Source organism: Catharus ustulatus, chromosome 27 (assembly GCF_009819885.2).
Source record: "Catharus ustulatus isolate bCatUst1 chromosome 27, bCatUst1.pri.v2, whole genome shotgun sequence".
NCBI lineage: Eukaryota > Metazoa > Chordata > Aves > Passeriformes > Turdidae > Catharus > Catharus ustulatus.
In genome coordinates this window covers 5,252,343-5,280,211 of record NC_046247.1, presented here as the reverse complement: position 1 = coordinate 5,280,211, position 27,869 = coordinate 5,252,343, and the positions used below count along the sequence as shown (strand labels likewise).

Below are 27,869 nucleotides of genomic sequence, written 5' to 3'. Positions count from 1 at the left end.
GCAGCCCCCAGACCCTCATGCTCCCTCATCCACCCTGGCATGAGGCAGACAAGGACTCCAGGCACCAATGTGGGGTTCACAAGATCTGTAGTTGACAGGGGGAGGCAAATGAAGGACAGAGAGATGGACAGACAGACAGAGGAGCATGCTGTGCTGCGCCGGTGCTTAGGCCAGGTCCTTGAAGGCATCGAGGTTGAAGGCCGTGTCGAGGAGCCGCTGCAGCTCTGTCAGGTGGGTTTTCTTATTGCCGGTGGCAGGGGCAGCTGCTGGCTCCCGCCCTGCATACCTGCCAGGGAGAAGGTGGGCCGTCAGAAGGGTCTGTACTGACAAACGTCCTCCCAGCCTCACAGCCATCCCCTGCATCCTTACCAGACAGGCTTGGCACGGTTGATGGTGGTGCGAAGCCGGGGTTTGACATAGTCATAGTAGCCCTGGTTCTTGTGCTCCTCCTGGCACCACACCAGCTCGGCAGCTGGGTATTTCTCTGCTTCCCGCAGGAGGAGGTCAAAGGGGAACGGGGAGAGCTGCGAGGAACACAGAGTGGTGTCACAGGAGACATGGGGCAGCATCTCAGGGAACTCTCAGCCCGAAGGCATGGGAGTGGCAGGACCCTGCTCACCTGCTCCACCCTGGTGATGGCCACATCGGCCTCCATCTGCCGGGCCTTGCGCTCGCGGGTCAGGTCATAGTACACCTTGCCGGTGCAGAACAGCACCCGCTTCACCTGCTCAGGGTTGTGGGCGGCAGGGCCACTGTCAGGGATGACACGGAGGAAGTGGGTGCCTGCCAAGGAAGAGAATGGCACCCTGAGCCCCAGCAGTTCACAGCACTGTGCCAGCAGCCACTGCACCCCCATCCCATGCCAGCCCCTTCCGGGACCCTGAGAGGCAGAGTCAGCTGACCCAGGTACAGGCACAACTTCCACTACAAACCATCACATGCCACTTAGGGGCTGCCAAATCCCAGTGGCAAGTGGCTGCTGATGGAGGAAGCCCCACTGAGCCAAGTCTCCTGAGGGTGCCAGGCTCAGCCCTAATGAAGGGGGACTCCTGTGTGCCAAGGAGAAGGCCCTGACCTCACTCGGCCACTCTCCAGCATGGGAAGGCTGCTGCCAGGCAGACTTTACCCAAGGCCACAGGCTCCTCCCCTTCACCCTGTGGAGCGGCGAAGGCGGGAACACAGGCAGCTCTGTGCTATTTGTACCTGGCAGCATGTCATCGAAGCTGGAGCGGGCTTCGGGGTGGCGCAGCAGCGACTTTGGAGTGAAGATTATCAGCTGGAATGGGGGATAAGAGGCAGAGCAAGGTGGTCAGCCCTGCCAGGAACATCCCTGCCACAAGCCAGTGCTGGAGTGCCACCCAGTGCCTACCCTCCCCTGTCCATCCTGCCTGAGCAAGGGAGCAGCTGCCAGAGATATGCTTCTCATTCAGCTGCAGTGCTCTGCCAGATTGGGCACCCATTCCCAACAGCACCAACTATCCCAGTCGGGATGTCCCCTGGGGAAGAGGCAGAGGGGGCTATCAGGGATGTGCCTGTCCTATGGCTGGAGCTGACCAGAAGTGGCTGAATTAGGTTATGTATTATGCAGACACTGCACTGAATTAGCAGTGTCTGCTGGCTCCAACAGCCCTGACCTCCCCATGGAGTTTGGGAAGAGGTCACAAGCCCCTGCAGCCCACACAAGCCAGCAGCTGCACATCAAGTGCCAAGCCAGTCCTAAGCACCATGAGGCCCTTTGTCAGGCAGAGGCCAACTACCCATGTCTGAGGTGCAGGAAGAAGCTGTCCCCAGCCCTATCCCAGTCCAGCAGGGATACAGTGCCCTGCCTGGGCACCAAGCTGGGCACGGAGCTGCTGGCACTGACCGGTTTGCGGAAGGGCAGGAGGATCTGGCGCCGGAGGACATGGAAGAAGTTGGCTGGAGTGGAGCAGTTCACGACAATCCAGTTGCACTCATAGAGCTGACGCACGTCAAAGTCATCCAGTTTCTGCCTCGGCCAGCATGGGTGAGGGGATTTCAGGAAACACAAGGTACCTCTTGGCCTCACAGTTCCAGCAGCAGGGAGAGGAGTGGTACCCAGCCCTCCCTTCCCTCCCTCCCCTTCCTTCCTTCCCTCTTCCTTCCTTTCCCTCACTCTCCAGAGACCCACAGAGACCTGGGAGAGGCTCCATGTCTTCCATCTTGGTCTAGTCATGGGGGAGGCCCGCAACCCCCTCTCATGCCACATTCAGGGCCACCTCTGCCTCGGACTATGCCGCAGCCCCAGGTTGCATGGAGGTGTAGCCTGGGCACCAGCTTTCCCCAAACCCTCTGGGCAGCGTGACACCCACGCATCCAATGCCCCCTGCCATCAGCTCCCACTGTGCTAAGCCCACACAGCTGTTGCTGCACTCCACCCCGCCCAATCCAGGGCACAGGAGAGCCAGACTGAGCACCACACCACACGGGCCACCACTCACGGGGAAGACATCAGGATCATCGTTGCACATCTGCAGGAATCGCTCTGGGCGGGCAGAGGAGTGCTCAGGACCCTACGGGGACCAAGAAGGGGGATAGTCATTGCAGGCTGAGGCAAGCATGAGAGCCCAACGTCAGGCACTGCCACGTTATGGGTCCGTCTGGGTTCTGCCTCCAGGATGAGCCAGGGGAGTCCTTACCATGCCCTCCATGCCGTGGGGAAGCAGCAGGACAATGCCATTCTGCCTGACCCACTTGGCCTGCCCAGGACAGATGAACTGGTCGATGATGCATTGAGCAGTGTTGTGGAAATCCCCAAACTGAGCTTCCCAAAGCACCAGGGCATTGGGACTGGCCATGGCAAAGCCCAGTTCAAATCCTGAGGAATGGAACAGCAGTGAGAGGGTTGGGTTACCCTTCCAGAGTGGCCTCACCCCAGGCAGTGAGCACAGACCTAACTCGCTTACCCAAGACACCATACTCTGACAGGGAGCTGTTGCAGACAGTGTATGGAGCCTGGTTGGGCCAGAGGTGGTTCATGGGGATACAGGTCCTCTTGTCTACATTCTGATCATGCAGGACATGGTGGCGATGGCTGGAAAAGGGAGAAGAGTAACTTCATCGTCAGCCTTTGGATCCCTTCCAGAAGGGCCGGAATTGCCTTTAAAGCCTCCAAAACCAGGGCTTTACCTAAATGTCCCCCTCTCAACGTCCTGGCCACTCAGGCGGATGTGGATGCCCTCTTTGAGCAGGGAGCCAAATGCCATGTACTCTGCCAGGGCCCAGTCGACTGTCCGGTTCTTCACCATCTCCCCACGGGTTTTCAGAATACGGCTCAGACCTGCCAGGACAGGAGTCGGTTCACAGCCAGCATGGGACAGAGCTCCAGTGGTACTAGGTTTGTTCCACAACCAGCCCATGGACTGACAGACTGCAAGTGCCATGGGCAGAGGAATGGATTCACCTCTTCTGGAGGGAAGAACCATGGATGAGGAATCAGGACTGCAGGGAAGGATCAGCTCCAAAGAAGAGCTATTCCTTGGTCCACTTCCCTTACCCACAGCTCACTTGTGAACAAGTTCTCATAGAGCGTAGTTGAGAAGGAACCTTAAAGGTCATCCAGCCCAAACCCCCTATAGGGGTTTCTTGCACCAGAAGGGACACCTTCCAGTAGGCTAAGTTGCTCCAAGCCCTGTCCAACCTGGCCTTGAACACTTCCAGGGCAAGCACAACTTCTCTGGGAAACCCGTGCCAGGGCCTCACCACCCTCACAGGGAAGAATTTCTTCCCAATATTCCATCTAATACTGCCCTCTGGCAGTGGGAAACCATTCTCTCTTGTCTTGTCACTCCATGCCCTGGTGCAAAGTGCCTCTCAATATCTCTGGAAGCTCCTTTAGGCACGGAAAGGTCTCTAAGGTCTCCCTGGAGCGTTCTTTCCTCCAGGCTAGAGAGACTCAGCTCTCTCAGAGTTCCTGCACAGGGGCTGCAGCACTGGTATCATTTTCAAGGCCTCTTCTGGACCTGCTCTAACAGGTCCTGGTTTTGCTTGCTCTGGAGCCCCTAGAGCTGGACGTGGGTTCCAGGCATGGTCTCAAGAATGCAGCACAGAGGGGGAGGATCCCCACCCTTAACCTGCTGCCCATACATAATGAAGCAGTCAAATACATCCCTTCCTTCCAGGCCACATCCCAGCCCTATCTCACATGTCTCCAGAACAAACCTCCAGCCTGGCACGACTTTCACAAGCTCCTACCTCCATGGATAGTGAAATCTTCCACTGGCACTGAGCTGGCCACTTGACCAATGTGTGTCAGGTCCTCTTCATTGAGGCCAGTGGAAGGGCAGGTCATGCTCCGGGGCTGCCCATCCAAAGTGAAGAAACCTGTCGGAGAAGGAGAAACCCCCTGCTGCAGGAGATGTGCCAGACCTGTGGGAAGACCTCAGGTCACAGACACTCTCAAGCAAAGCTGGGGACACCGGGAAGAGGAAGAACACCACTAACCTCCTCTATGGGATGGTCTACTAGAAAATCCCTGCCATGGCTCTAGAGAGGCCGGGGGCTTTGCTACAGACTCCAGATCATTGCTAGTGCCTTACCTGGCCAAGGTGAGTCCAGCCAGTGCTTGATGTGCAAGATCTTCTCATCCTTGGATCTGGCATGGGCCTCCTCACAAATCTTATCGTATTTGGCTATTTCCTCCTGAAAGGCACAACAACATTAACAGGGATCTCCAAACAAGGGTGTTGAGCCTGAAGACCTCAGTGTTTGCAAGGGTGCTGGAGGGCAAAGATGGCCCCCATAGCAGGGAAGTCCCAAAGCTATGCAGTTCAGCCTCAAGAGAGCACAGCCACAGCTGGGACCTCTGTACCCCCAAGCTCTGCTACGCTCAGAGCTGACATCTTGTGTTCAACCCTACTGATGCTGAAAAGTGGTGCCAGGGCAAGCAGGGCTGGCGAAGCCTCTGTGTTGCAAGCTGCCCAAGCAGCAGAACCAGGACAGGACCTGCCCCAGACACCCGTGGCCACAGCAATCCTGAGCACTGGGAGCTGCCTGTGCTACAGTGGCCCAGAACTGCATGGCCTGTTCCATGGATCACAGGGTGATCCTTGAACTAGATGTTCCTGCACTTTTCAGAGCAGGCACAGTTCAAGGATGAGCCTTGGCTCTGAACTCCACTGCTGCCAGGTCTGCAGTGTGTGCCCAACCCCAGCACAGGTCTGCCACCTTTAGGTTACAAACACAAGCACATGATTCCTGTAGGCCCATGTGGGCCCTTCATACGGTTCACATCCAGGTCTAACACATAAGTAGTTTTCCCTGGAGATGCCACCAGCATTTTTCCTTTCAGGCCCCACAGATGGTACCTCATACTCTGGCTGATTTACCACCCCCTGGGAAATCAGCAGCTCTGCGTATTTCTGCAACACTGGCTTCTGTTTCCGGATCTGTTTGTACATCAAGGGTTGCGTGAACATAGGTTCATCCATCTCATTGTGCCCATTGCGCCTGTAACAAACCTGCCAGGAAAGGAAAGAGCCTTTGAATGCAGCTGCCTGTGACCCATCACTCCAAAAGCACTTGGGAGCTACCTGGGTCATGTGAGCAAGGGTCCCAAACAGCCCAGGAGGGACCCAAGCACATCATTGGCAGAATCTCAGCTTCAGAGACTTCTGCCACATTCCTTACCAAATCCACCACCACGTCCTTGTGGAAGGTGCTTCGCCATTCTGCTGCCACATTGCACACATACACAACAGCCTCAGGGTCATCCGCATTGACGTGGAAGATGGGCGCGTTGACCACACGTGCTACGTCGGTCGGGTACGGGGAGGAGCGGGCCATCCGGGGGTCTGTTGTGAAGCCAATCTGTAGCAAGTGAGGGGAAACAGGATGTGCACAGTGTTACCAATTGGATTTGGGACACAGCTTTGCTATGCAGCTCTTTCTTTGGACACTGATGTTACAGCTGGCTTGCCGTGAGGCAGCTGCACTTGGCTGTCCCAAGAAACTTTCCACGCAGCTCCAAGGGCACCTCAGCTGCTGCAGCTGGGCTGTGCATGCACAACCTGCCTGTCTCCTGTGTCTGGACACAGTGGCACACCCTGGTACCTGCTGCAGCTGTGGGGACAGGCTGCTCCCAGTAAAACACCTCTGGTTTCTGTGGCAGCAGACGGGATCAGCCCTGTCAGACCTCACACACTAAGCAGGAGGTTGTATCACCTCTACACCAGACTGGGCTCAAAAGCTGCTGCTGTTGAGCAGCTGGGTGAGAAGTACTCCCTGCTGACCCCAGGTTATGGCTCCTGCCAGGAACACTGGCAGGGAAACAGCTGCTGCTGATTCCAGCTACTCCATTCCCCAGAGCCTGCAGAGACAGCTCTGCCAAGGACCCACAGGCACAGGGTATTTGCTCCTCACCTGGTTGTTGACCACAACATGGACAGTGCCATGGGTGGTGTAGGAGGGAAGGTCACTCAGGTGAAATGTCTCGTACACAATGCCCTGCCCTGCAAATGCAGCATCTCCATGCAGGAGGATGGACATCACCTGGGAGAGGGGAAGGAAGCCATGATGGTCATCAGCAACAGTGAGCAGGGCACCACCAGGAAAGGGCCCAGCTCTCCTCCCCATGAGCTTTCAGCATCCCAGAAAGGGCATGGAGCAGCTCATGAACACATCCAATGCTTTCCCAGGGGATGGGAGTGGAGTCAGCCATGGTTGACCTACTAGAGACTGTGGCCACCAGCCCCACCCCATAGCAAGGGCAGCACACTTGGGGCACCCTGAGCAGAGAGCAAAACAACAGCCAGTATGCCCCAGCTGGGCAGCAAGTTCCATTCCCAAATACATACATCCTAAAGCAAAGCCTTTTTCTCACTGGGGCAAGAAGAGAAGAAAGCCCTGTTCCCTCACACTTTCAGCCCAGAAGCCCCATGGGCAGGAGTGGGCCCAGGAGCTTCAGAGCCACTGACATTATTTTGTCACCATCCCAGGGGCTGGTTGAGGACACCTCCTGCCAGGTGAGGACAGGGATCTGTCTATTTATATCCAGCCCTTGGGGTGTAGAAGGGAGGGGAGTACTTTGGATCTCACTCTTCCACTTCTTGGGGTTGGAGAGAGGTCTGCAGAGAATCACACAGCAAACAGCTCCCCACAGCCCCTTCCCACTGGGGTGCAGAGAACTGCCTCCTGTTGCCAGCTCCAGCTTTCCCAGTCCCAGGAATGGTTATCTCTAGCCACACTGAGATCCTGCTGCCAAGCCCCTCAAGGTGTGGCACTTGGATTGCCTTGGGGTTCCCCTCATGTCCCTGTCTTCTAGTCAGGGGTTGTTCATTTGCTGTGCCCACAGTCCAGCTTAGTCAGTTTAGAGATGAAGAAAGCAGCAATGGGAGCCTGGGGTGGGCAAGCTCCTCCCAAAGTTATCTCCAAAAACAGAAGGAAAGGATGGGGGAGCAAAGTCAGGGTGACAGCAGGGGAAGGTGCACATCAAGCAGAAAGCAGACAAGTTACTTCACTTTCCCAGCAGCCTGTCTCCACCAAAATCCATTCAGCCTAGGCCACTTCACTACACACATACGAGCAGCACTCACCTTCTTCCCCTCTGTGTCCCCACAGTAAAACTGCTCTGCCTTAGTCTTGCCTTGAACAACAGGATCAGCTGCTTCCAAATGAGAAGGATTTGCCACCAAGGAAAGGGTGATGTTCCTGTCAGTGACGCGGTTAATCCGCCGGTGGTACATTCCCAAGTGGTACTTCACGTCACCAGAGCCCTGGTGGAGAGGAGAAGAGAGTCATCCCCAGAAGCATGAGTGACTTCTGGGGCATGGAAGGAGACAGAGGAACACTGACCCCAAGGCTGGAAGAGGGGGGCATTTATTGGAGGTACTGCTACAACACAGCAGGCACTCACTGCAGGAGCTGAACTGGCACCCAGGAAAGCCAGTTCCAGGTGACAAACCATCACCAACTTCAGACATCCACCCAGCCCATCTAAATACAGCTGAAGGAGTGGGGGATGAAGCAAGTGTGGTGGGCTGGGCAAAGACCCTGAATAACAGGTAACACTTGCCTGAGGTCTGCACACACTGCAGTAGCATGGCCATCCATGGCACCATTCCCAATATGGGGCCAGGTACCCTGTCAGGGCACTTCGAAGCCCCAGGCTGCTGCTTTCTCACCTTGAAATCCCACTGAAGCTCATGGCAGGATCAAGTGAGCCCAGCCCAGCTTCCCCAAAGCCAAATCATCCCAGCTTATGAGGCTGAAGCTTTGGAGCATGAATTTATTGCAGTGACAGAGCTGCTTTTAGAGTTGCTTTAGAATGCCAGATGGGGATCAGGGGCACAAATTAACTTCTGCTCCTGTCCACCTTCCCCTCCTCTCAGCATCCACTCCAAGCCTCCTTCATGCCCTGGAGAGCTGCCAACAGCCAAACTTGTGCTGGAGACACCAGCACATGTCACCCCATGACAGGCAAAGACAGACCAGCACTGACCTCTACAAAGGCTCCCATCACCCAGGTGTGCTTGCAAAGTGGAAATTCTTGCAACACCAGTGCCACTGAGTGACACCAGAAGCAGTGGCCCAATCCAGCCACAGCCCTTGGGGCAACTGCTCAGGGACAGGCAGCAGCAGTCTGCTGCAGGCAGGGAAGAAGCTCACCTCATCAGCAGCCTCCAGCTTGGAGTCGAACTGGCAGAAGATCTGCTCCAGCTCTTTCCTGATCACGTTGGCGAGAACATTTAGACGTCCCCTGCAAAAGCAAGGCCACTGTTGACACCAATTGAGTGCTGATGGTGACCTACAACCCCCACTGGCACAGCCTACACCTTCTGCGAGGGCTGTGGGGTCACCCAGAGATGGGGACTCCCCATGAGGAGTTTGAAGATCCCTCAGCACAGGGATGGTTGGGCCAACACCACATCCTACATACTTGCTGAGATGCCCCAGAGTGGGCAGGTGCTGGGATTCCAGTATGACTCCATCTCTGACCTCAAGCCACCACCCCTCTCCTGATGAATTTACAAAGAAGCTGGAAAGACCCTGATGAGCAGAGGGTCTTCAAGGCCTGAGCTCTCCAGCTGAGGTTCATCACCAACCAAGATCAATTAAGTGATGGCAGAAATCAGTTTGGTAGTGGCCCTCCAGCACCAAACCCCAGTAGCATCCTCCCGCCTTCTACCCGCACCAAGCAGCACCATGGCTTGAGGCAAGATTACCTGTGGGGCATCCCCATGATCACATAATCCACTCCCTTCTCACTTGACTTATCAATAATGGTCTTTAAGGCTGGGATCAGCACTTCACATCCCTCCAGACCAAAACGCTTCTCTGAAGACCATTTCCGATGGAGGAACTCTTCAAACCTAGAAGGCAAAGTGGGGGAGGGATCAATACCAGAGCTGTAGCTGAGGGCAGAAACCAGAGAAGGGACAGGGACCGCATCAAGGGAACCACAGCACTCACTGATGCTCAAGCTGGTACCATACAGCACACAACAGTCACTTCAGTGTCTTCCCACAGAGCTCAGCTGGCTATTTTCCCCCACTCCAACACCATACTGCACTTAATCCTTATTTTTAGATCTTTTCTTTCAGCATTATGCACATTTTCAGATTTTTGCCAGCACCTGAGCCTGCCAGACTGGCAGTTCACTGGTGTCAACCTGCTCATTAAGCTGATGGTGACAGATGATGTCAAGATGTGACTCAGCTGGTGACTGTATCACTCTGGCCAGGAGAAAACCTCCAGGGGGAAGATATGGAGAAGGTGAAGCCCCCCCAGGGTACCTGGTAGAGCGGACCAGCCTGGCCAGCAGCGTGCGCTTCTCTTCATTGGTGAACTGCATGATGCCTGGGGTCTCAAACTTCTGCCGGATCCACTGGCACTGCTCCAGGTCATTGATGAACATGAACTCCACGCCAATGTGCTGGCAGTATGCCATCTGCTCCAACGGGAAATGAGGGGCCATTAGACAACAGCCACGGCTTCAGCACCTCAAACTCCCAAAGGACTGGCACTTGCAGCACCCCACTGGATTACAGGGCCAGGGGCTCTTAATTTCCCCCTTTACCCTTTCAGCCAAAGAGCCCTTCTATGCCAGCAGAGACATCAACCTTCATGCCTGGCAGCTGGAGGGAGATCCTGGGGGGAACACGGGTGCCAGCCCTGCAACAGCCCTGCTTCAGGATCCTTGTCTGAGTTGTATTCCCAGGAAAATGGATGTGGCAGGGCATGTTCCAGGATGCTGCAGGGCAGCTCGGACTGTGCACATGACCCAGCATCAAGCTGTTTAATTCCCCTTCCCTGACGGGCCCACAATCAGCCCCTCAAGTCCTTTACATCCACCTCAGAGGAGATACTCCCTCTTGGTGGCATCACCTGTGAGCAGTCCAAAATCTCACATCACAGAGCAGGGGAGAATCTGAAGAAGCTCCTCCCACAATGAAGAGCCCATTCTGCAGCTGAAGTAAAATGTTGTCACAATTTTGCTTCTTCCAAGGTCAACAAGTCTCAGCAGAGACCATCTGAGCAGCCTGCAGCATGCCTGAGAGCTGCTTGAGATCAGTCCAAGCACAGAAGGGGATGAAATTTGGCAGAAAAGGGAAACTGCCTGCATGAGCTGCCTCCAGCCCCAGGGGTCTCAAGCCTGCAGCAAGACCCTCTGAAGGATGCTCATGCAGGACATCAACACTGCTGCAGTGCTTGGAGAAGGGATCACTGGCCTCCACCCCACTCCTGTGCTCTGCCAGCACCAGCTGCTGCTTCAAATTGGAAAGCATAGCTGGAGAGGTTTCAAAAAATGCAGTATCTAGCTGGCTGGGGTTTGCTCCACCTTGGGCAAACCAAGTGAATTGCTGCAATGCAGCAGAAAGATGGAAGCAATCAGAGCTGAGCAGGTTACTCGAGGTGGCTCTTGTGAGTGGGGAGAGTGCTGAGAAGCAGTTCCCAAACCAAAAATCTTATAACGTGCAAGCTGATCCAGGACTTTCAAAGACAAGTTTTCTCTCCCTGCCCCTGGTTGTACACAGGTCTGGTACAGAGCCCTGCCCTCCTCACCTCCAGCCGACGGATGATTTCCCGGAGTGGAAGAGCCGATTCATTTCCACCGATGAATGTGGTTGTGGGCAAGTGGAAAACTTTGTCGAGGTCAGATTCATCCAGACCATAAAAGCCTGCAGGATTTGTCATGGGTGGGACAAGCAAGAGAAAGAAGGAAGGAAGAGGGACGGGGATACCATCACATGGGGACCAGGTACATTTGGGAGAGGTGGGGAAGGGACAAAAAAAGCAGCATTAAAAAAAAAAAAAGCATGAAGGAGGTTTATGTGGATAAAAATCAAGCCATAATTAAACAAAAAGACATTAAGCACAGAACAATGAGTTATTATGGAAAGCACCGCAGGAAATGAACCACAAAGCAATGTATATGCATGGAAACGGGCAATTAAAATCCAGGGTGAGTCAGGGAGTTTGGAGCCCCAAGTACACGAAAAATACACAACAAATGATAACAGAGGGGAGAGAAAAGACACAGGAATTGAGGAGTCACCAAGCACGTCAGAGGTGTAGGCACATGGTGGGAATTAAAAATGGACAGTCAATGCAGAGAAGGAAACAGTTAAAACAGACACAACCAAGCAGACAAAACCCCAGGGAGGGAGAGACAGAGAAGCAAGAAAGAGAAAAGGCAGCAGGGCTCTGACGGACTCTCCTGAATAGCTCAGCCCGGGAGCAGGGCAGCCAGCAGCCACTCAGGGGTTTGGCTGCCCAGGTACCCTTTCACCCCAATCAGCAACTTTTTAATTACAGCTTTTGCCTAGCTCTGCTCAGAAAACCTCCTCCCTTTGGCGCTGGTAGCTGATGATTTGGAGACAGCTCCTACTCATGGTGTGGGGGCTGTGGGGAGTTGAGCTGGGCCTGGAGAGGGGTCAAGCAGGCCTCAAGAGCTGGAGGCCGGGATTTGGGGCTGCAGGCAAGTCCCACTGTACCCCAAAGCCATCAGAGGTGCCTCACTACCCATTGAAGCTCATGGTTGTCTTTGGGAAAACTGAGGCACAGAGGAGGAGGGACAGTGCTGACTTTGCTAAACCGATGCAGAAAGGCAGAAGCAGATCCAGGAATTGGAGAGTCCCATGACCCTTCTGAAGCAGGAGCTTGGATGAAGGAGTCTATAGCCTTGGCACCTCTTTCAGGCTCCTGTTTATCCCTCCCATACTCCCAACAAGCCCTGGTCCCAAGGTGTTTCCTAACCCCAGGGCAGGAGCTGCAGAACAGACATAAAGAAGCTCCTCCCAGGTTCCTTCAAACCAGCCCATGACCCTAGCTGGGGGTTCTTTTAGAGAGGGGATTGGGAATACCATCTAAACACAGCAGAGCGGTGTAACCCACCTTCCCCAGGGGAATGGGAGGGGAAAACTGACCCCTCCTGAGCTGGCCCCTTTCTTGAATTTCATCTTAGAAGTCTATGCCTTGCTATCTGGTCAGGAATGGACAGTGAGCTGTAGACAGCCTGATCCCTGGAAATGTTCAACGCCAGGCTTGGAGCAATCTAGTCTAGTGGACTGGGCAGTATGAAAGACCCCTTCCAGCCTAAGCCAGTCTGTGATTCCATTATGACAGGGTTGGTCATGGCTCACCCCTGTGCAGCCTTGAGGGGTGAGTCCAGAAACTGGCAACACTCCAGTCAGTCTGTAGTGGACACATTCCTGGCTGCTACTGCTGTTCATCCCCTCTGCTGCTCACACCACATTCCCCCAGGAGAGGGAATGAAGCCAGGCCCCAGCAGCTCTGCTCTGGAGCTATGCCTAGGAACACTGAACCAGACAGGAGTTGAGAGTTTGGCCCCATGTCTCTGGGGCTTCTCTTTGTTTCCCATTCAAACAGAAATCCCAGAGAGAGGCAGCAGGGACCATCCCAGACAAACTGCCTGTTGAAGGGTTTCAGGGAATCCTCAGTAACTTGCTGAAGCTTGCAGACCTGCAGCATAGGGTTTTGACTTGTTCTGCTGTGATGCTTTGGAGACACTGTGGCCCACTTTGGGGAATATCAGATTTTACAAGGAACTTTAGGACATGTAATAATCTTTGCTTCTTCTTTGCTGCAGCCTGCCAACCATGACAACACTTGGTATTTATAGGCAGCAACACCATCAGATGGAGGAAGACAAGGGGCAAGCTGCCAAATTTTCCCTGCGACAAAACCAGGAGACAACAGCTTGGATTTTTAGGAGCCTTGAACCAGTGAGGGAGATTGAGGCCTTGTAGAATTAATATTCACAACAAAACATGTAGTCTAGCAAGCCAGGCATGCAAACACAGTATAGAAAAGGCCAGCAAGGCTCAAACTGAGGATTTATACAAGGCAAAATGTCACTAATCACACACCTACATCAAGACTTTGAGTATAAATTAAAAATAAAACATGTTGCAAAACTCAGGAGTGGTGGGAAATGGGAGGGACCCACTTTACCAGTTCAGTTCATGCCCAGAATAACCTATTCAAAGAGAGTCCTGCACTGGAGAGGGTTAAGGGCTCATTAATTGCATACCTCCTACTGTTAACACTCTCAGCCGCTCCTTGAACACTGCGAGGTCTGGGGGTGGGGGCAGGAAGGGGGTGCAGAAAGGGAGAAGATAGAGAGATGCAGTCAAAGTTAGTAAAAAAAACCTGGAACTGTGAAAACTAGTCATGGAAAGCACAAGTAAAAAAATTACAGTATTTTAAATAGTCAAAATCCATCAGAGGCAAAAGGGCAGGGATGGAGGATGACTACACACTAGGCAGAAGAGAAATCTTAGTGGGAAGTCTGATGAGAGGAGGGAGGAGCAGGAGGGGAAGGGGGGCATCAGACACTGGGGAGCAGTTGAGCTGCACGGTTTGAGATCTCTTCTCGAACCTTGATGGGAGAGAGGGTGGCCTGGCATCTTCATTTGCCACAACTGAATGCATCCTGTCAAGCTGCATCACAGAGACTGGGACCCTCTGCAGAGCTGGGAGCTGCCTCCCACCAACACCTGCTTCAGAGGGTTTGTGCTGCTGGGAGGATTTCAAGGTCAGCCCACAGAGGTAAGGATGCTGCCTTTGCACAGAGGGGGAGGACTATGGTGTTAACAAGCAGGCAGTTCATGAGGAAGACAGAGAAGTGCTCTCTTCTGGAGCACACCGGGTGCAGGCAGAGTGCCAGCACACTGGAGCAGTGGGCAACACACAGCACCAGAGCTGCCTGCCTGCCTAGGTTAGGTGATCCAAGTGCCTCAATCTCACCTGGGTTACAAAAAAGGCCTTGAAAACACTTGTTCTTTGGGTCAGCAGGGATAATCAGACACATCCCCAAAGTGGGGAAAAGGAAGGTGGGAGCACTTCAAGCCCAGCTCCCTGCAGGGCTCGCCTGGCTTTTCCTGAGCTGGAGGAGGATTTCCATCAATTCCCCTTGGCATGAGGCAGAGGCAGCTGCCTTCCACGGAGAGAAAGACAGACAGACAGACACTTAGACACACACAGCCTTCCACACACTGCAGAGATTTCAGGGTGCTAAAGTACTATTTCTTTCTTTCTATTTTCAGGGTCATACTGAGTTCTTGTAGTCATCCTACCCTTGTTTTATACACTTACCATGCCAGACCAGGTGCAGTGGAAGACCAAAATGAGGTTACTTTGGGTTTTTTTTAAATGGAAGAGACAAGAGAAAGGGGAATTGGGTGGCTCCAGCCTCACCACTCTTCAAACTGAGTAGCCCTAGGCAGGTTTTATCCCTCTGACATTTCCCCAAAAGATTGCCAAAGAGAGCTTCCAAACCAGAACCAAACCAGTTGCTAAACAAAAGGCAATTGAGAACAAGGATCAATTTCCGAGATTAACCATCCAACTCCTTTGAATCACAGCACTGCCACTTAAACTGCTGGCAACTGTGATCCCACCACAAAAGCTGACCTTTAAAGGACCTCATTGTTCAGAAAGAGGAAACAACATTGTTTCCAAGTTTCAAACCCGCTCCTGTTACTAACCGCCCTGTCAAGTTACATATTCTTTCAAAGTAAAAAAAAAAAAAAAAAAACCGAGTAGGATCTGCTTAGAAATTGGCTTTTTCTGCCACAAGCAGGCAACACCCAAGCTTAGGCCCAGACAGAGTTCTGTGTTCTGCACCACCGCAGCTCCTTCCTCGCTTCCTGAACACTGTTTGCAAACTAAGTTCACCCACTTACAGTTAGCATTGACTAGATGAGGTTTTTCAAGATAAGAATACCAGGGGAAAATCTACTCTTGGAAGATTTTTAAAAAGTCTTTTGCTAAGATCTAGCCACCTGAGACTGGGGTTCTACCATGAGACACAACCCCAGCATGAGCTGGCAGCTGCCACCATTATATCTTGTTCCCATTATTTCCCTGTGATTTAATGCACAAGTGGAGAGTAGTAAAGAGCAATGTCTCTCCAGGGTCTCTGCTGGGATCAGTAGAGTTTAATTCCTCCATCAATGATATGGGCATCCTCAGCCAGTGGAATGATGGGCATCCTCAGCCAGTGTTGCAGTGACATGTTGGAGTGACAGGATGCCATCCAGAGGGACTTGAACAGGCTGGAAGAGAGGGACTATGTGAACTTCATAAAGTTCAAAAACGCCAAATGCAAGGGTTGGGGCAATCCCCAGTGCATGGATGGATGGAAAGCAGCTCTGTAGAGAAAAACTTTGAGGTCCTGGTCGATAAAAAGCTGGACATGAGCCAGCCAAATGCACTGACAACTCAGAAATCCATACATGTCCTGGGCTGCATCAGAAGTGTGACCAGCAGGCTGAGGGGGGCATTCTATCCCTCTGCTTCAATCAGCTGAGACCCCACCAGTACTGCCTCCAGCACTGGGGTCCCCAGGTCAAAACTGATGTGGACCTGCTGGAGCAAGCCCAGAGGAAGCCAAGGGGTTCCTGAAGGTCTGAAGCCCTTCTGCTATGGAGATAGGCTGGGAAAGCTGGGGGTGTCAAGCCTGGAGGAGAGGAAGTTCCAGGAGATCCTGTTGAGATCTTTCAGTCTATAAAGGAACTTATGAGAAAGGAGCAAAAGACTTTTTCCCAGGGTCTGCAGAGCCAGGACCAGGGACAAGGGTTGCACACTGACAAAAGGCATGTCAGTGATTGGACATAAGGAAGAAATTCTTCCCTGTGAGGGTGGTGAGGCCCTAGCACAGGCTGCCCAGGGCAGCTGTGTGTGCCCCATCCCTGGAAATGTTCAAGGATGGGTTGGACAGGGCTTGGAGCAACCTGGTCTAGTGGAAGGTGCCCTGCCTGTGGCAGCGGGTTTAGACTAGCTGACTTCTTAAGCTCCCTTCCAACCCAGACCACTCTGTGAGTCTGTGACTTCCTGAGCAGCACAGTAACTCTGCTCCCCACACCCAGCTCCCTTTCCTGCTGAGGAACAGCTGTCACTGCCACCACTCACAGCTGACTTGCTCTAGGTTTCATCCAGACTCTGCTCTACTCTCAAAAGGGATACACATCCACCAGGCATAAGGCTTCAAGGCTCTCCTCTCCTGCTCTGCTTCAGAACTGTAGTGCCCACAGCAGAGGCCAAATACCTTGAGTTGGAAAAGCCTTTCCTCATCCTCTCCACTACCAAGCCATGGTGAGTGGCTTTAAGTTCACCTAAAAAAGCCTTCCTACTCTCCTCACAGCACTGACTATGAGCGTGTGTGTCTCCTCAGAGATGGGTTCACAGCCATCATCTCTCTGCCCCTTGCCATCAAAATATCTCAGACACAGAACACACTCAAGCTGGAGCTGGATGGCTCCTGAGGTTCAGCCAAGGGTTGGTCCTCCAGAGAAGCATTTCAGAGTCCAGACTGTGGGATGAAGCAGCTTCCTCATCATCCAGCGACTGGTCCAACCAAAACCTACTCCCTTCCCTACTGCTCCTGGTACATGTAATCCTATCCGAAGGTCCAGCAGGTCCAGGACTGGTGTCCCTGTGCTGGCAGACGAATAAGGAAACAAGGTGGTTTACATGCACCGTGCATTCTGATCAGCTGTTTTGATTGGCAAGGTTAGTAATCATCACTGCTGCTCTACTCTACGTTAGGAGCATGAGCATGCCTCTGGAGCACTCGGAGTGCCAGGGAACCACCCTAGGAAGCACCAGTGAGGTGACAGAGTTCAGCAATCTCATCCTGGCTAGGAGAATGGTAGCAAGGTACAGAAATCAGCTCTAAAGCACATGGAGATTGAAGCACTTTCAGATCAGGATTTCAAGTCCTGGGTACCACACACTCTTCTGTACAACACTCATGCAGCTCTCACGCAAATGCATTGGGATTTCCACCTCTCTACTTGGACAGAATGCATCCCAAAGCTTCCTTGTTATGATCACCAGTAGGGACTCATAGCTCAGTCTTGGAAAAAGGGCAATTAAAGGATTTACAGATGCTGAGGCAAGCTGGAAGTTCAGGAGGGCAGCCTCAGCCCTGCAAAGATGAACCCAGTACATTCACCCCCAGCTCTGAGGGTCCCCAAGGGCAGCAAGAGGAGCTGAGAGAACAGACCTCCAGCTCTCACCAACACAAAACCCCTCTGCTTTGCATTTCCAGAAGATACAATTGCTTCCAGCCCTCTGGGTTTTTGCTTCTGGGTGAGCAAGATCAGTGATAATACTGATTAGCAATGGTTGAAGAAACATGAGCTGAGTACTGGAGTGACAGCCAGAGGGTGGCAGGACTGCACTGCTGCTGCTGCCAGCAGCTACAATTTTAGAGTGATCATTACTAAGGAAACTTCAGACCCCCAGACTGTGAAGCAATCTACCTATGAAGCTGTGAAAGAGAGGGGAGCTCAAGCAATGCAGCACCAACTGCTCTCAAAGCCCTCACCCAGTTTGTCTGTGGATGTGATAATATCGGCTGGAAGGGAGGAGTCCAGATCTGCATCCAAGATGCCCAGTGGATCGAGTTGTGCTACATGATGCCCTCGAATCTATGAAATGCACCAGGAATGGAAAGGAGAACAGGAACCAAAAGGGAGAGAAAAACAAAAGAGGGGAGGGGTAAAAAGTTAAATTACATTAGAATTAATTTGCAGAGTAATTCTCACCGACGTTTGGAGAAACAGTTACTGGCGCATCATCAAAATTTACACAACTAATGCCGAGAGGATCAAGCTTTGCAATGTGGTGACCCCTGACCTGGAAGCAATAACAGATTAAAACAAGTTAATTGAGGAGACATTCCTTTAAAAACCCCAAAAAAACCCCAACAAGTTAGAAAATTTCATTCAGTTTCCCTCTTTACATTTTCTGCAGAACTACTCCAATTCTAGCTGCAGCTGAAGCCTGGAGAGATTGGGTTTATTGTCACCTACAGCACATAGGAGAGTGCCAGCAGCTACCAGGACTGCTCTGTTCTACCTGACACCAGGTTTGGCAGGTGTACAGGGGGATGGCAAACTCCTTCACAGCAGAGACAGAGTGTAAGGGTCTCCTGATGCTTTCCCAGCATCAGCATCATGTCCAACTTGAGCAGCTCCTTTCTACAGATGCAGTAACTTCCCACTGATGATCTCCTCCTAAGAATCACAGGCACACAAAGAGGCAATCTGCCCAGAGAAGCTGAGGTTGCCCCATCCCTGGCAGTGTTCAAGGCCAGGTTGGATGGGGCTTGTGGAGCAACTTGGAAGGTTGTAGTCGATGTCCTTGCCTGTGGCAGGGGGGCAGCAGGGTAGAACAAGACAGGCTTTAAGGACTCTTCCAATCCAGACTGTTCTGATGTCTGGTGTTTTAAGTAGGTTACCAATCACATGCAGGGCCCTCCTTCACCTTCCTACTCTTTCATACCTCCATATACTGTCCTGAACCTCCCCACCTGGACACCTGGCTGCAGCTAGAGCCCTACTGTGGCACCAGGGCAGGGAGGGAGGTAGATTTCTCACTATGGACAGTTTAGAAAAATACATCAAAGAGCCATCATCCTCCTGTGCTGCCATTCAGAGCCTGAAGGAGACATGGTCACACTGAAGAGGTTACGGATTTTGTTTTCAAATCTCTGACTTCAAGCTTCTGCTTCCAACTCCATCAGTCACTCCATGTCCAAACTCAGCATCTGCCCACCTGTTCCACTGGCAGGGACTGCCTGAGAGCTGGCAGGGTGGTCATCTCTCATGGAATCAGCCATGCAGGTCCTCACAAACAGGTCTCGATGCTGACATTACTGCAATTGCAGTGGCAGGCACAGCAGGGACACTTGGAACCAGAGAGCTGGGCAGACCTTTGGACTTGCCCAGTGCTACAGTTTCTGCTGTAACCCATAGCCTTTTACATTGGATTTTTCCTGTACTTCAGCAGGAACACAACTGCACACACAATAAGTGCTTCATCACAGGTACAGGTGAGAAGCTCATGGTCACAACTGCACAGCATGTGGGTTCATTAACTTCTCACCACCGCCATAATTACAGCCCCCATAAATAAATCAGAGCATAACAAAAAATAAAAGGATAACACAGATGTAGAAACACATTTAAATGTTCTTCAGAGTTAAAATACTTGCTAGCCTTCCCTCAGCCAGAGGATGTTTCTTTCCTGCTCCAGACTAGTTTCTCCCAGAAGGCTGACTTGGCAGCACTGGTCTGATCTGCAGCCCATGAGTTCCACGGGCCACTTCCAGGTTGCAAATCACATGGAAATGTTTCCTGACCTTTTATTTTAGGACCTTGGAAGCTCTGTCAGCATCAGGGGGAAGCTGGATGGGTGCTCCCTGCCACTGCTAAGCGTGGCAGGAGCCCACGGCACAGGAGCAGCATTCCAGACAGCAGCAAACTACCCAGTGTGCAGAAGACCTCCCACTCCCTGCCACCCTGTTTGGATGACAACAGCTTTAATCTTCCTATTGTCCAGCAAAGCATCAGCTAAGCTTCTGCCCCAACAGATCAGCTGCTCCTATTCCTAACAGGCAGCCCAGCTCCTATCCTGCATGCTCTTCATGCAAACACGTGCATCATTTGCACTAACGCCAGCCCACCTCAGCTGCTGCAAGCCCCTCAGCAAAGGACATGACCCTCCTCAGCACAAAGTCCCCTTACCTGATATGCCCTGATGAGAGATTGCACTGCAAGATGGTCCTCCACCAGTTTATCCACATTAGGTTGTGCCTGAACCAGGGACTGGGCTTGGGACAGGGTGGAGAGGCTGGTAGTCAGTGGAGGGGGGCTTTGGTAAGCAGTGCCTGGAGCAGCTCCAGCATTGGCGTTGCGAAAAAAGATGTCCCATGACTAGGAAAAAGGAAAGAAGAGACATCACCAGGGTCTTCACTTGCAGTCCAACATCTCCTCAGTCAAGGTTACAAAAGGGGAAGATGGCTTTGGAGGAATTGTATCATCCACAGGTCTCTACTGCCAAAGCAAGGGACAGAGGTGCCTCCTTCCCCGTACCTCTGCTCCATGCAGCCACTGCTGAAGGCACCCACCTGCCTTGAACAAAAGAGAACTAAAGCTCTCCCACTATTCCAACTACATCACTATCCCACCTCCCATCCATCTGGATTGTTTCTTTTGGCAGGAGGCCAATGCCAGAGCCAGCCCTCCCTTAGCAGGGGCACCAGGACAGGACACAGTGATACCCCCCATCCCTCGGCTCTGCTCTTGGAACTGCTGCCCTGAGCAATTAGCCCCAGCCTGGACTTCCAGCTTATTTCCTTCTCCCCAGGGGAGGCCACTGCTCTCTAAATACCCCAATATTTTCTGAAAAATATGTCTGCCCTGTAAGAAAATACACCTCTTTCTCTTTCCATGGTCTGAAAGGCCAGAGACTTAAATCCCAGCATAAGCTGTGTTGTTCAGCCCTCAACCAGCAATAGTTTTCATTTTCAATCTCTTCTTCAATTTTCCCCCAACCTTTTGGTGACACCAATGACAGCACTAGGGAGGTACTCCCATACCAGCTCTCCCATGCTCAGAACAAGGCAGCTGCCACCTCTGCTCCTGTTCCCTCTGCAGATTTGTAGGTGTTAAGAAAACAAATCAAAATACTGGAAAAAAGCCCTGGACAGACTTGGTGTACTGTCATACTTTTCCAGCACTGTCTGAAAAGCCTGGAAGTGTCCCAGGCCAAACCCAAGTTAACCAGAAGAAGCACCAACAGATCTGGTGAAGGAGACAGCCTGGCCAAAGTCCAATGCACATCCTCCCATCACACTTGGGCCTCATCTCATGTGCCACCAAATGATGGCAAAGGAGGAGGGCACAGCAGGACAGCAGCTGTGTGCCAGCACAGACTCAGGGATCTAGCTACAGCAAGTAAATCCCATGGGATTTGCACACTGGCTTCAGCCCAAGGGTCTCTCCACCAACTGGGAGCTTGCATCCTGCACCTTGGAGAGCACCAAATACAGCCTTGGTGATTGGAGATGGGTGAATCCCAGCCATCCCCAGAGTGTTTAAATCAAGTAGAAAAGTGCCCTCAAAGCAGGGGTTGTTTGGGGCAGAAAACAGTTTTTGTCCCCTGGAAACAGGGTGGAGAGGACTGAAAATCTGCCCTTTACTTGGAGTTGCCCCAGCTCAGCTGCTCCCCTTGGAGCTCCTCCAGTTGCAGCACCCATCACATGCCCCAGGAATGTATTTCCAGTCCCAATTTACTCAAACATCCCATTGTCCCATCACATCACTGCACAAGGTGAATAAATTTAGAAATGGGTCACACTAAAGGAACATAAATAAGATCTGGAACATTTTTTACACTAACTGATAAACAATCACTCCCCCCAGGGGAAAAGAAAGGGAAGACAGAAAACACCCAACCCTGTTCTGACTGGCTAAAGGAAATTCCAGTGGGAAAAGAGGGAGAGTTGCTTTTTGCTCCATCCCTGCTCTTCCCTTCCACAGGCTCATAGAGCTCCTGGTTGCCCCCAAAGCTATCAGCTCCTGCAAATGGAGGGACAAGCACCCAGGGATGAGCTCTGTGCCCTTGGCATGGAGAGGAACCTGTTGGCTATTTTGCTCCATGGTTTAAGGTTGTTTCACATACTGGCAAATAAAGACAGGCAAGAGAAAAGGAGCATCTGTCCACCTGTGAGGGGGGTGGGGACAGGGACAGAGCCAGGAGTGCTGCCTTTATAACTCCTCCCTTCTGCCATTCACACCTCTTGGAGTTGCAACTAGCTTCTGTTTTGGAAGAGAAAGTTCACTTTAAACTCTGCAAACAAGGTGTGGCACCAGCTGGATCAGCTTGAATACATTCACTGAGTGCTTTATTGCTCCACAGAATGATGCCCAGGTGGCACAGGGCAGGCTAGAGCCCTGATAAGTGCTATAAAAACATCAACTTTCAACCTGCTGATGTTGTTTTGAATTCAGGAGAATCCAAGGGTTATCCCATGGGTTTCTGGGAAGCACAGAGGTGCCTCTGGAGCTCATATCTCCCATGGGAGAGGCTGAATAGTCCCATCAGAGTTATCCTGCTTTATCACAGGAAAAAGAACTTTGTCTTAATCCAGCACTTGCCAAAGGTAATACCAGTAATAAACTCATGGGATTATTCCCCTCTGACTTCTCTGTGACCATGGCAGTTCTGTGAGCACTCTGCTTGCTTTTATACCCTGCATAGACACATACAGGATAGAAGATACACAGATATACATTTTGAGAGAACTCAGATTCAGGGCATTTTCAGACAGTCCCACAGCTGCAACACAAAGCATTAGCCTGGACTGGCTTTCCACACACTGGCAAAGTGAGACTGATGAACCAGCTCTGCCTGCCACACGCCAGGATAGTTCAGGATTTTAGAGGGATCCTGAGCTCAATTCTGTGAGTGGAGCTCAGGGCAGACTCCTCTACTGGGAACAGCCCCAAACCAGCTCACCAAACCAAACCAGCACCTTCTACCAGATTCAGCTTCTGAAGAAGGGTGTGGGCTCATACTGTCCTGTCCAAGTTTCCCAGCTTGGAGGTCAGGCACGCACAGCAAGGGAAGAGGGGTGACATTTCCCATCCACTGCCACACCGAGGGTGCTTCAGGCTATGACATGCATAAGGGACACACAGCTTCCACCTCCAGCTCAGGCTGCTTCCTGTTCCTTCCCCTGCCACGGGCTCCAAAAGCATCAACCCTGCTTGGCACGGTCTGCAGATCTGCCGACACCTCCTGCTCCAGCAGGGAGAAGACGATGATCATCAGAACTTGTGGCTGCAGGAGGAGGAGTAGCCTGAACCAAATTTAAGGCAGGTAATCTTTGCTGAGAGCACACAGTCAAGCAACAACCAATGGGTTCACACCAGGCACGTTGCTGTGTCCTTTATCAACCTAGACAAGGACCTTCAGCTTTCTCAGGTGTGACGGTGTCATCAAACCCCTTTCAATTTAAAATCCCAAACACTGGCAAGTTAAGGAGTCTGTTTTAAAGGCTGTTTCATGTACAGATCCATGGGGAGAGCTGTGTCCCTGTCCTGTCCCCCAGCTCAACCCAAACTCCAGGGCTGCTGCTTAGGGAGCCTGAACCTACCCCAGATGTATGCAAGTACCACCCACCTGCAGCCACAGGTGTTTGGCCACCTTCCCTGAAGCACCTATGATGTTGCTTAGGGTATGGGGAGACAGTGTGGGCTGTGCCAAGCACCCAAGCTGGTCAAATGGAGGGCAGGAGGATGGTGCCCCCACTTCCAAGGGATGCAGTCACAGGAGCAAGCAACACTGTGGCAGCCCACTGGCACCTATCCCCCATACCCTCACCTCCTCTTTCTCCCACTCTGCTCTAATTTTGATTATTCTACTGTTATTATTATCCAAGCATGAAGTCAACATTTTTATGAAAATCCTACGTTAAGAACTTTTTAGCACCTTCATTTTGGATGGGTGGGATCAGTGTCATTGAAAACACATCAAACTGTCATGAGTGCTGAGGCACAGGATTCCTTATACCCCTAATTGCTCATTCACTCATTCTATCCTGGTCTGCACATGGCTCATAAATAAAGAAAATCCCTGCTCCATATCAGGACATGTTCAAAACTGTCCTAAAAATCCCCTGGGTAATGCTGAGACTTAGTCACTGGAGGAACATTTTCCTTGTGAAATGTTTGGGATGGGGAAAAATGTTGTGAGGTTTCAGAACGCCTCCTCCCAGTTGAGCCCTCACCTGCTGGGCTCAGCCTTGCTGGAAGAGCTTCAGGGATCCAGATCAGGACAGACCTCTGCACATATTGCCAACAGCTGAATTGTTTTCCCAGTTTTAAGTTCAGAAGCAGCTGGTGGGAATTCCTCTGGCCACCAGACGCTGTTCCCCATCCCATCTGTAGATCAGCAGTCTGGCTTTACACACACAAGCTCAAAGACAAGCTTAGCTACATCTGCCCCAATACAGAACACCACCCATGCCTGAGACAAGAAGAAAAGCAGTCACGAAGTGGAGAATACCCTCCTTGCCTCCTTTTTCCCATCAACCCTCTTGATGAACCACCAGAGATGGAAAAAAAACCAGCATTGGGAGCTTGCTCTAGGTGAATTCTCAGGAGCCATTCCTTGTATCCGCTTGTGATCCAGGATGCTGCCCGTGTCCCAAGCCTGTGGCGGTCCCGCTTGAACAGAAAAAGCTCCTTTTGGCTCTTGCTCAGGGAATCGCTGCTGTTTCTTTTAGACAAAGTGAGGCAGAAGGACCATCCACAAACATCCAGATGAATTCACTGCTCCTCAAGAGGTGGCACTTACCTGCACCCACTGTTCAGACACATAGAGAAGTGAAGGTGACGTCCTGGCAAGGTTGATCCTTACCTTATGTACACTTTTGGGATTTTCCAGCCAAGCATAATACATTTCTTCCACATAGTTTGAACTAGTCCCACTCAGAAATGGTTCGGCAGCCACTGGTGCACTGTAGCACCTGAACTGTTGGAACGTCCTTGGTGCTGCCGGTCTGTGTTGGAAAATTGTCTTTACAGTCTGTGAGGCCGTCAGTGGCCTCAGTTTTGCTGCACAAGTCCTTAAATTAAGCATTTTTGTCCTGTTGCCTCACACCAATTCCTGTTGAGGGAGAACGGAAAAGTGGGTTACAAATTACTGCAGGAGAGCACTGAACAGAGAGCACCCCCTCCTCCTCCCCTGAGCACAGAGAATCCATCTTAGGATCAGTTTTTAATTTGGATTAATCCATCCACCCTGTCCCACAGTGAGGTCTTTGATGGCTTGGAAATGCAGTTTTCACTTAGTACACTTGGCATGGCCAGTCTGCCTCTCCCATCCCTGGCAGCATGGCATCACACTTGAGAAGTGGGTTCCAGGAAAGACTGCTTCTCCTCAAAAGTCCAGACCCAAGAAAGGGGCTCTCCCCTGCTCAGAGAACCCAGAAAAGTAACCCAGAGCTGGTGTGGGACTTTTAAGAGGAGCCACCTTGCAGCTTTCAGTAGGGCATGTACTGGAAGGCCTGGGGTTAGCATGGTGGTTTGCCATAGGGTCAGCCACGGGGTTTTACACACATTCAACCAAGCACCACAGCCCAAGGAAAGCACTGGAAATTATCCTGAGGGCAGTGCAGGCACTCGGAGCAACTCTTCTTGGAACTGCCCTTTCCACCTAGCTCCTTCCAGAACACGCAGGACCTAAGGCTAGAGGTGACCCAGCTGGCTGGTTTCCATATCCCAGACCAGTTTAACAAGCAGCAACCCAATGTCAAAGCAGTTATCATATGTTCACCAGATTAAAATGAAATTTCACAAGGGACTAGAAAAAACAACACACCTTCATGGCCAGCATTTTCCTAGCTAGCCTTCCTGGTCTGTCTTCCTGAATCTAGTTCAAACACTGATCTCTTCCCTGTAGTGACCAGTAACAGGACCCAAGAGTTGCATCAGGGAGGCTTAGGTTAGATATTAGAAAAAGGGTCTTTACCCAGAGGGTGTTTGGGCACTGCAGCAGACTCCCAAGGGAAGCGGTCAAAGCACAAAGCCTGAGAGTTCAAGGAGTGTTTAGCTCTAAGGCACAAGGTGTGACTCTTGGAGATGGTCATGTGCAGGGCCAGGAATTGGACTTGATGATCCTTGTGGGTCCCTTCCAACTGAGCATATTCTGTGATTCTGTAGTTTTGGCTGCCTGGCATGACAGGGGCTACATTTCCGATTGTAAACCATAAGGCTTTGGTTCAGATTTGGTTCAGATTTACTCATAGGGAAAAAAGAACCACTTGTTGTTTCCACCCTGCCCACAATCACACCTGGCAAGAAAGGCCAGCAGGTGCAGCACCACAAGTGCTACAGCACTGGGGGATCTCCTGGTTCACCCTCATCACATCTACACAGCAAATCACGCACCGTTATTTTTCTGAAAGGCTGAGAAAGTCAGGGATGTTCAGCCTAGAGAAAAGAAGGCTCCAGGGACACCTTTGAGACCCTCACAGTCCCTAAAGGGGCTCCAAGAGAGCTGAGAAGGGACTTTACACAAGGGCCTGGAATGACAGGACATGGGGGATTGGCTTCCCACTGCCACCGGGTAGGGTTAGATGGGATATTGGGAGGAAATTCTTCCCTGTGAGAGTGGTGAGGCCCCTGGCACCCAGTGAGGATGCCCAGAGAAGCTGCGGATGCCCCTGGATCCCTGGAAGTGTCCAAGGCCAGGGTGGATGGGGTTTGGAGCAACCTGGGCTAGTGTAAGGTGTCCCTGACCATGGTAGGGAGGTGGAAATGGATGATCTTCCCACTCAAAGCATTCCATGAGTCCATGATATTTCAGAGAGCCAACTGAGTCTGGTGCCAGAGCACAGACATGCATATGGCAGGGGAAAAAGCTTTTGGACAGAAGCAGCAGCAGCATCTCCAGTTTCATGTCCAGTTTCGGTGCTGTCACTCAGCAGCATCCAGTGACCTCTCTGGAAAACAGCGAGGTTAATGCCACAGTTTGACCCAACATGAGCAGAACTAGCTGCTCTTTGAGCTTTGAGGATCTCTTACAGGAAGGGTTAGCTAGAAGCCTGGACAGAAACAAGGCAAGCTTGGAGCTGGGATGACTGCAAGTTCGATCAAAATAGAGAACCAGAAGCAAGGACGTAGGAAACCAAGTCTGAGATAAGGGATATCAGGGTCACACAGGAATGCAAAGGTCACACTGGAAGTGACGGCTGAGGAAAGTACAGAGGGGCAGCCAGTCACAGCCCAAACCTCACCAAAAGGTCAAACCTCAGGAATGCCCACAACAGATGACGGCCCAGAGCGTGCCAATAAGCAGATTAAAGTGCTAAATGTGACCCACCCGCAGACGGGAAGGGGACGTCAGCCTAGACGGTAACGACTTGGGACTTAGGAATACTTTCTAGGTTAAAAACAGCACAAATTCCACCCTCCAGAGAGCGGCGGGGCCAGAGTCACAGCTGATCCAGCACTGGGCATCCTGGGCCCGCGGCAGGGGAAGGCCTCAGGGCAGGCGGGGGCCTCTGTGGCCACTACACCGCCGGCCCAGCAGAGCCCAGCAGACATCTCCGCGAGGCGCCGCGGGCTCGGGCGGCATTCCGCGACCGAGAGGCGGAACGGAGCGGCCCCTCGGGGGGGCTCGGGGCCGCTCGCCCCCCAATCACCGCCTGCCGCCACCGCCCGGGCTCGGCGCCCCTCGCTGCCTATAGGACAGCAGCGAGCAGCCGAGCCTTCCGATTGGCCGCAGGGCTGCCCATCTCGCCGCAGTCCCGCCCCCCTCGCTCCCCTCCTCCCAGGCGCCCGGGCGGCGCCAAGGACACCGGGGCGCGACCGCGGGCCCCCAGCCCAGCGCGGCCCCCGGTGCGACCCCTGCACCGCTCCGGCGCCGGCCCCCGCCCCCGACCCTCTCGCACGGCTGGGTCCGGCCCTACCGTCCGGCTCCGCCGCGGAACCCACCGGGCTGTCCGTATGCCCCGCTCGTGGCCCCGGCTCTGACAGCGGCCCCGATCACCGGTCCCGCTCGGACCCGCCCCTCCCTTGCGTCACCAC

The 27,869-nt window shown here is 52.4% G+C and overlaps 1 protein-coding gene across 5 annotated transcripts; it reads right to left on the bottom strand.

Moving 5' to 3' along the window:
* Positions 1-70: 70 nt before the first annotated feature.
* LOC117007782 (2-oxoglutarate dehydrogenase, mitochondrial-like) lies at positions 71-27,869 on the bottom strand. 5 transcript variants are annotated; one of them, XM_033081130.1, is made up of 24 exons: positions 27,777-27,869; positions 24,697-24,945; positions 20,016-20,204; positions 18,033-18,123; positions 13,511-13,555; positions 11,020-11,135; positions 9,750-9,904; positions 9,180-9,326; positions 8,623-8,713; positions 7,551-7,730; positions 6,379-6,507; positions 5,647-5,826; positions 5,325-5,477; positions 4,557-4,659; positions 4,213-4,341; positions 3,148-3,298; positions 2,925-3,052; positions 2,658-2,836; positions 2,460-2,531; positions 1,865-1,987; positions 1,204-1,276; positions 620-783; positions 370-524; positions 71-286 (listed from the first exon to the last, which is right to left on the bottom strand). In XM_033081130.1, the coding sequence occupies exons 2-24, from the start codon at positions 24,916-24,918 to the stop codon at positions 166-168; spliced, it is 3,096 nt and encodes a 1,031-aa protein (XP_032937021.1). In that variant the 5' UTR covers positions 24,919-24,945; positions 27,777-27,869; the 3' UTR covers positions 71-165. The 5 variants fall into 5 exon arrangements, with proteins under 5 accessions (XP_032937021.1, XP_032937019.1, XP_032937020.1 ...); XM_033081128.1 differs by lacking the exon at positions 18,033-18,123 and adding an exon at positions 17,813-17,915; XM_033081129.1 differs by lacking the exon at positions 18,033-18,123 and adding an exon at positions 17,813-17,915 and having other exon boundaries at positions 27,752-27,856.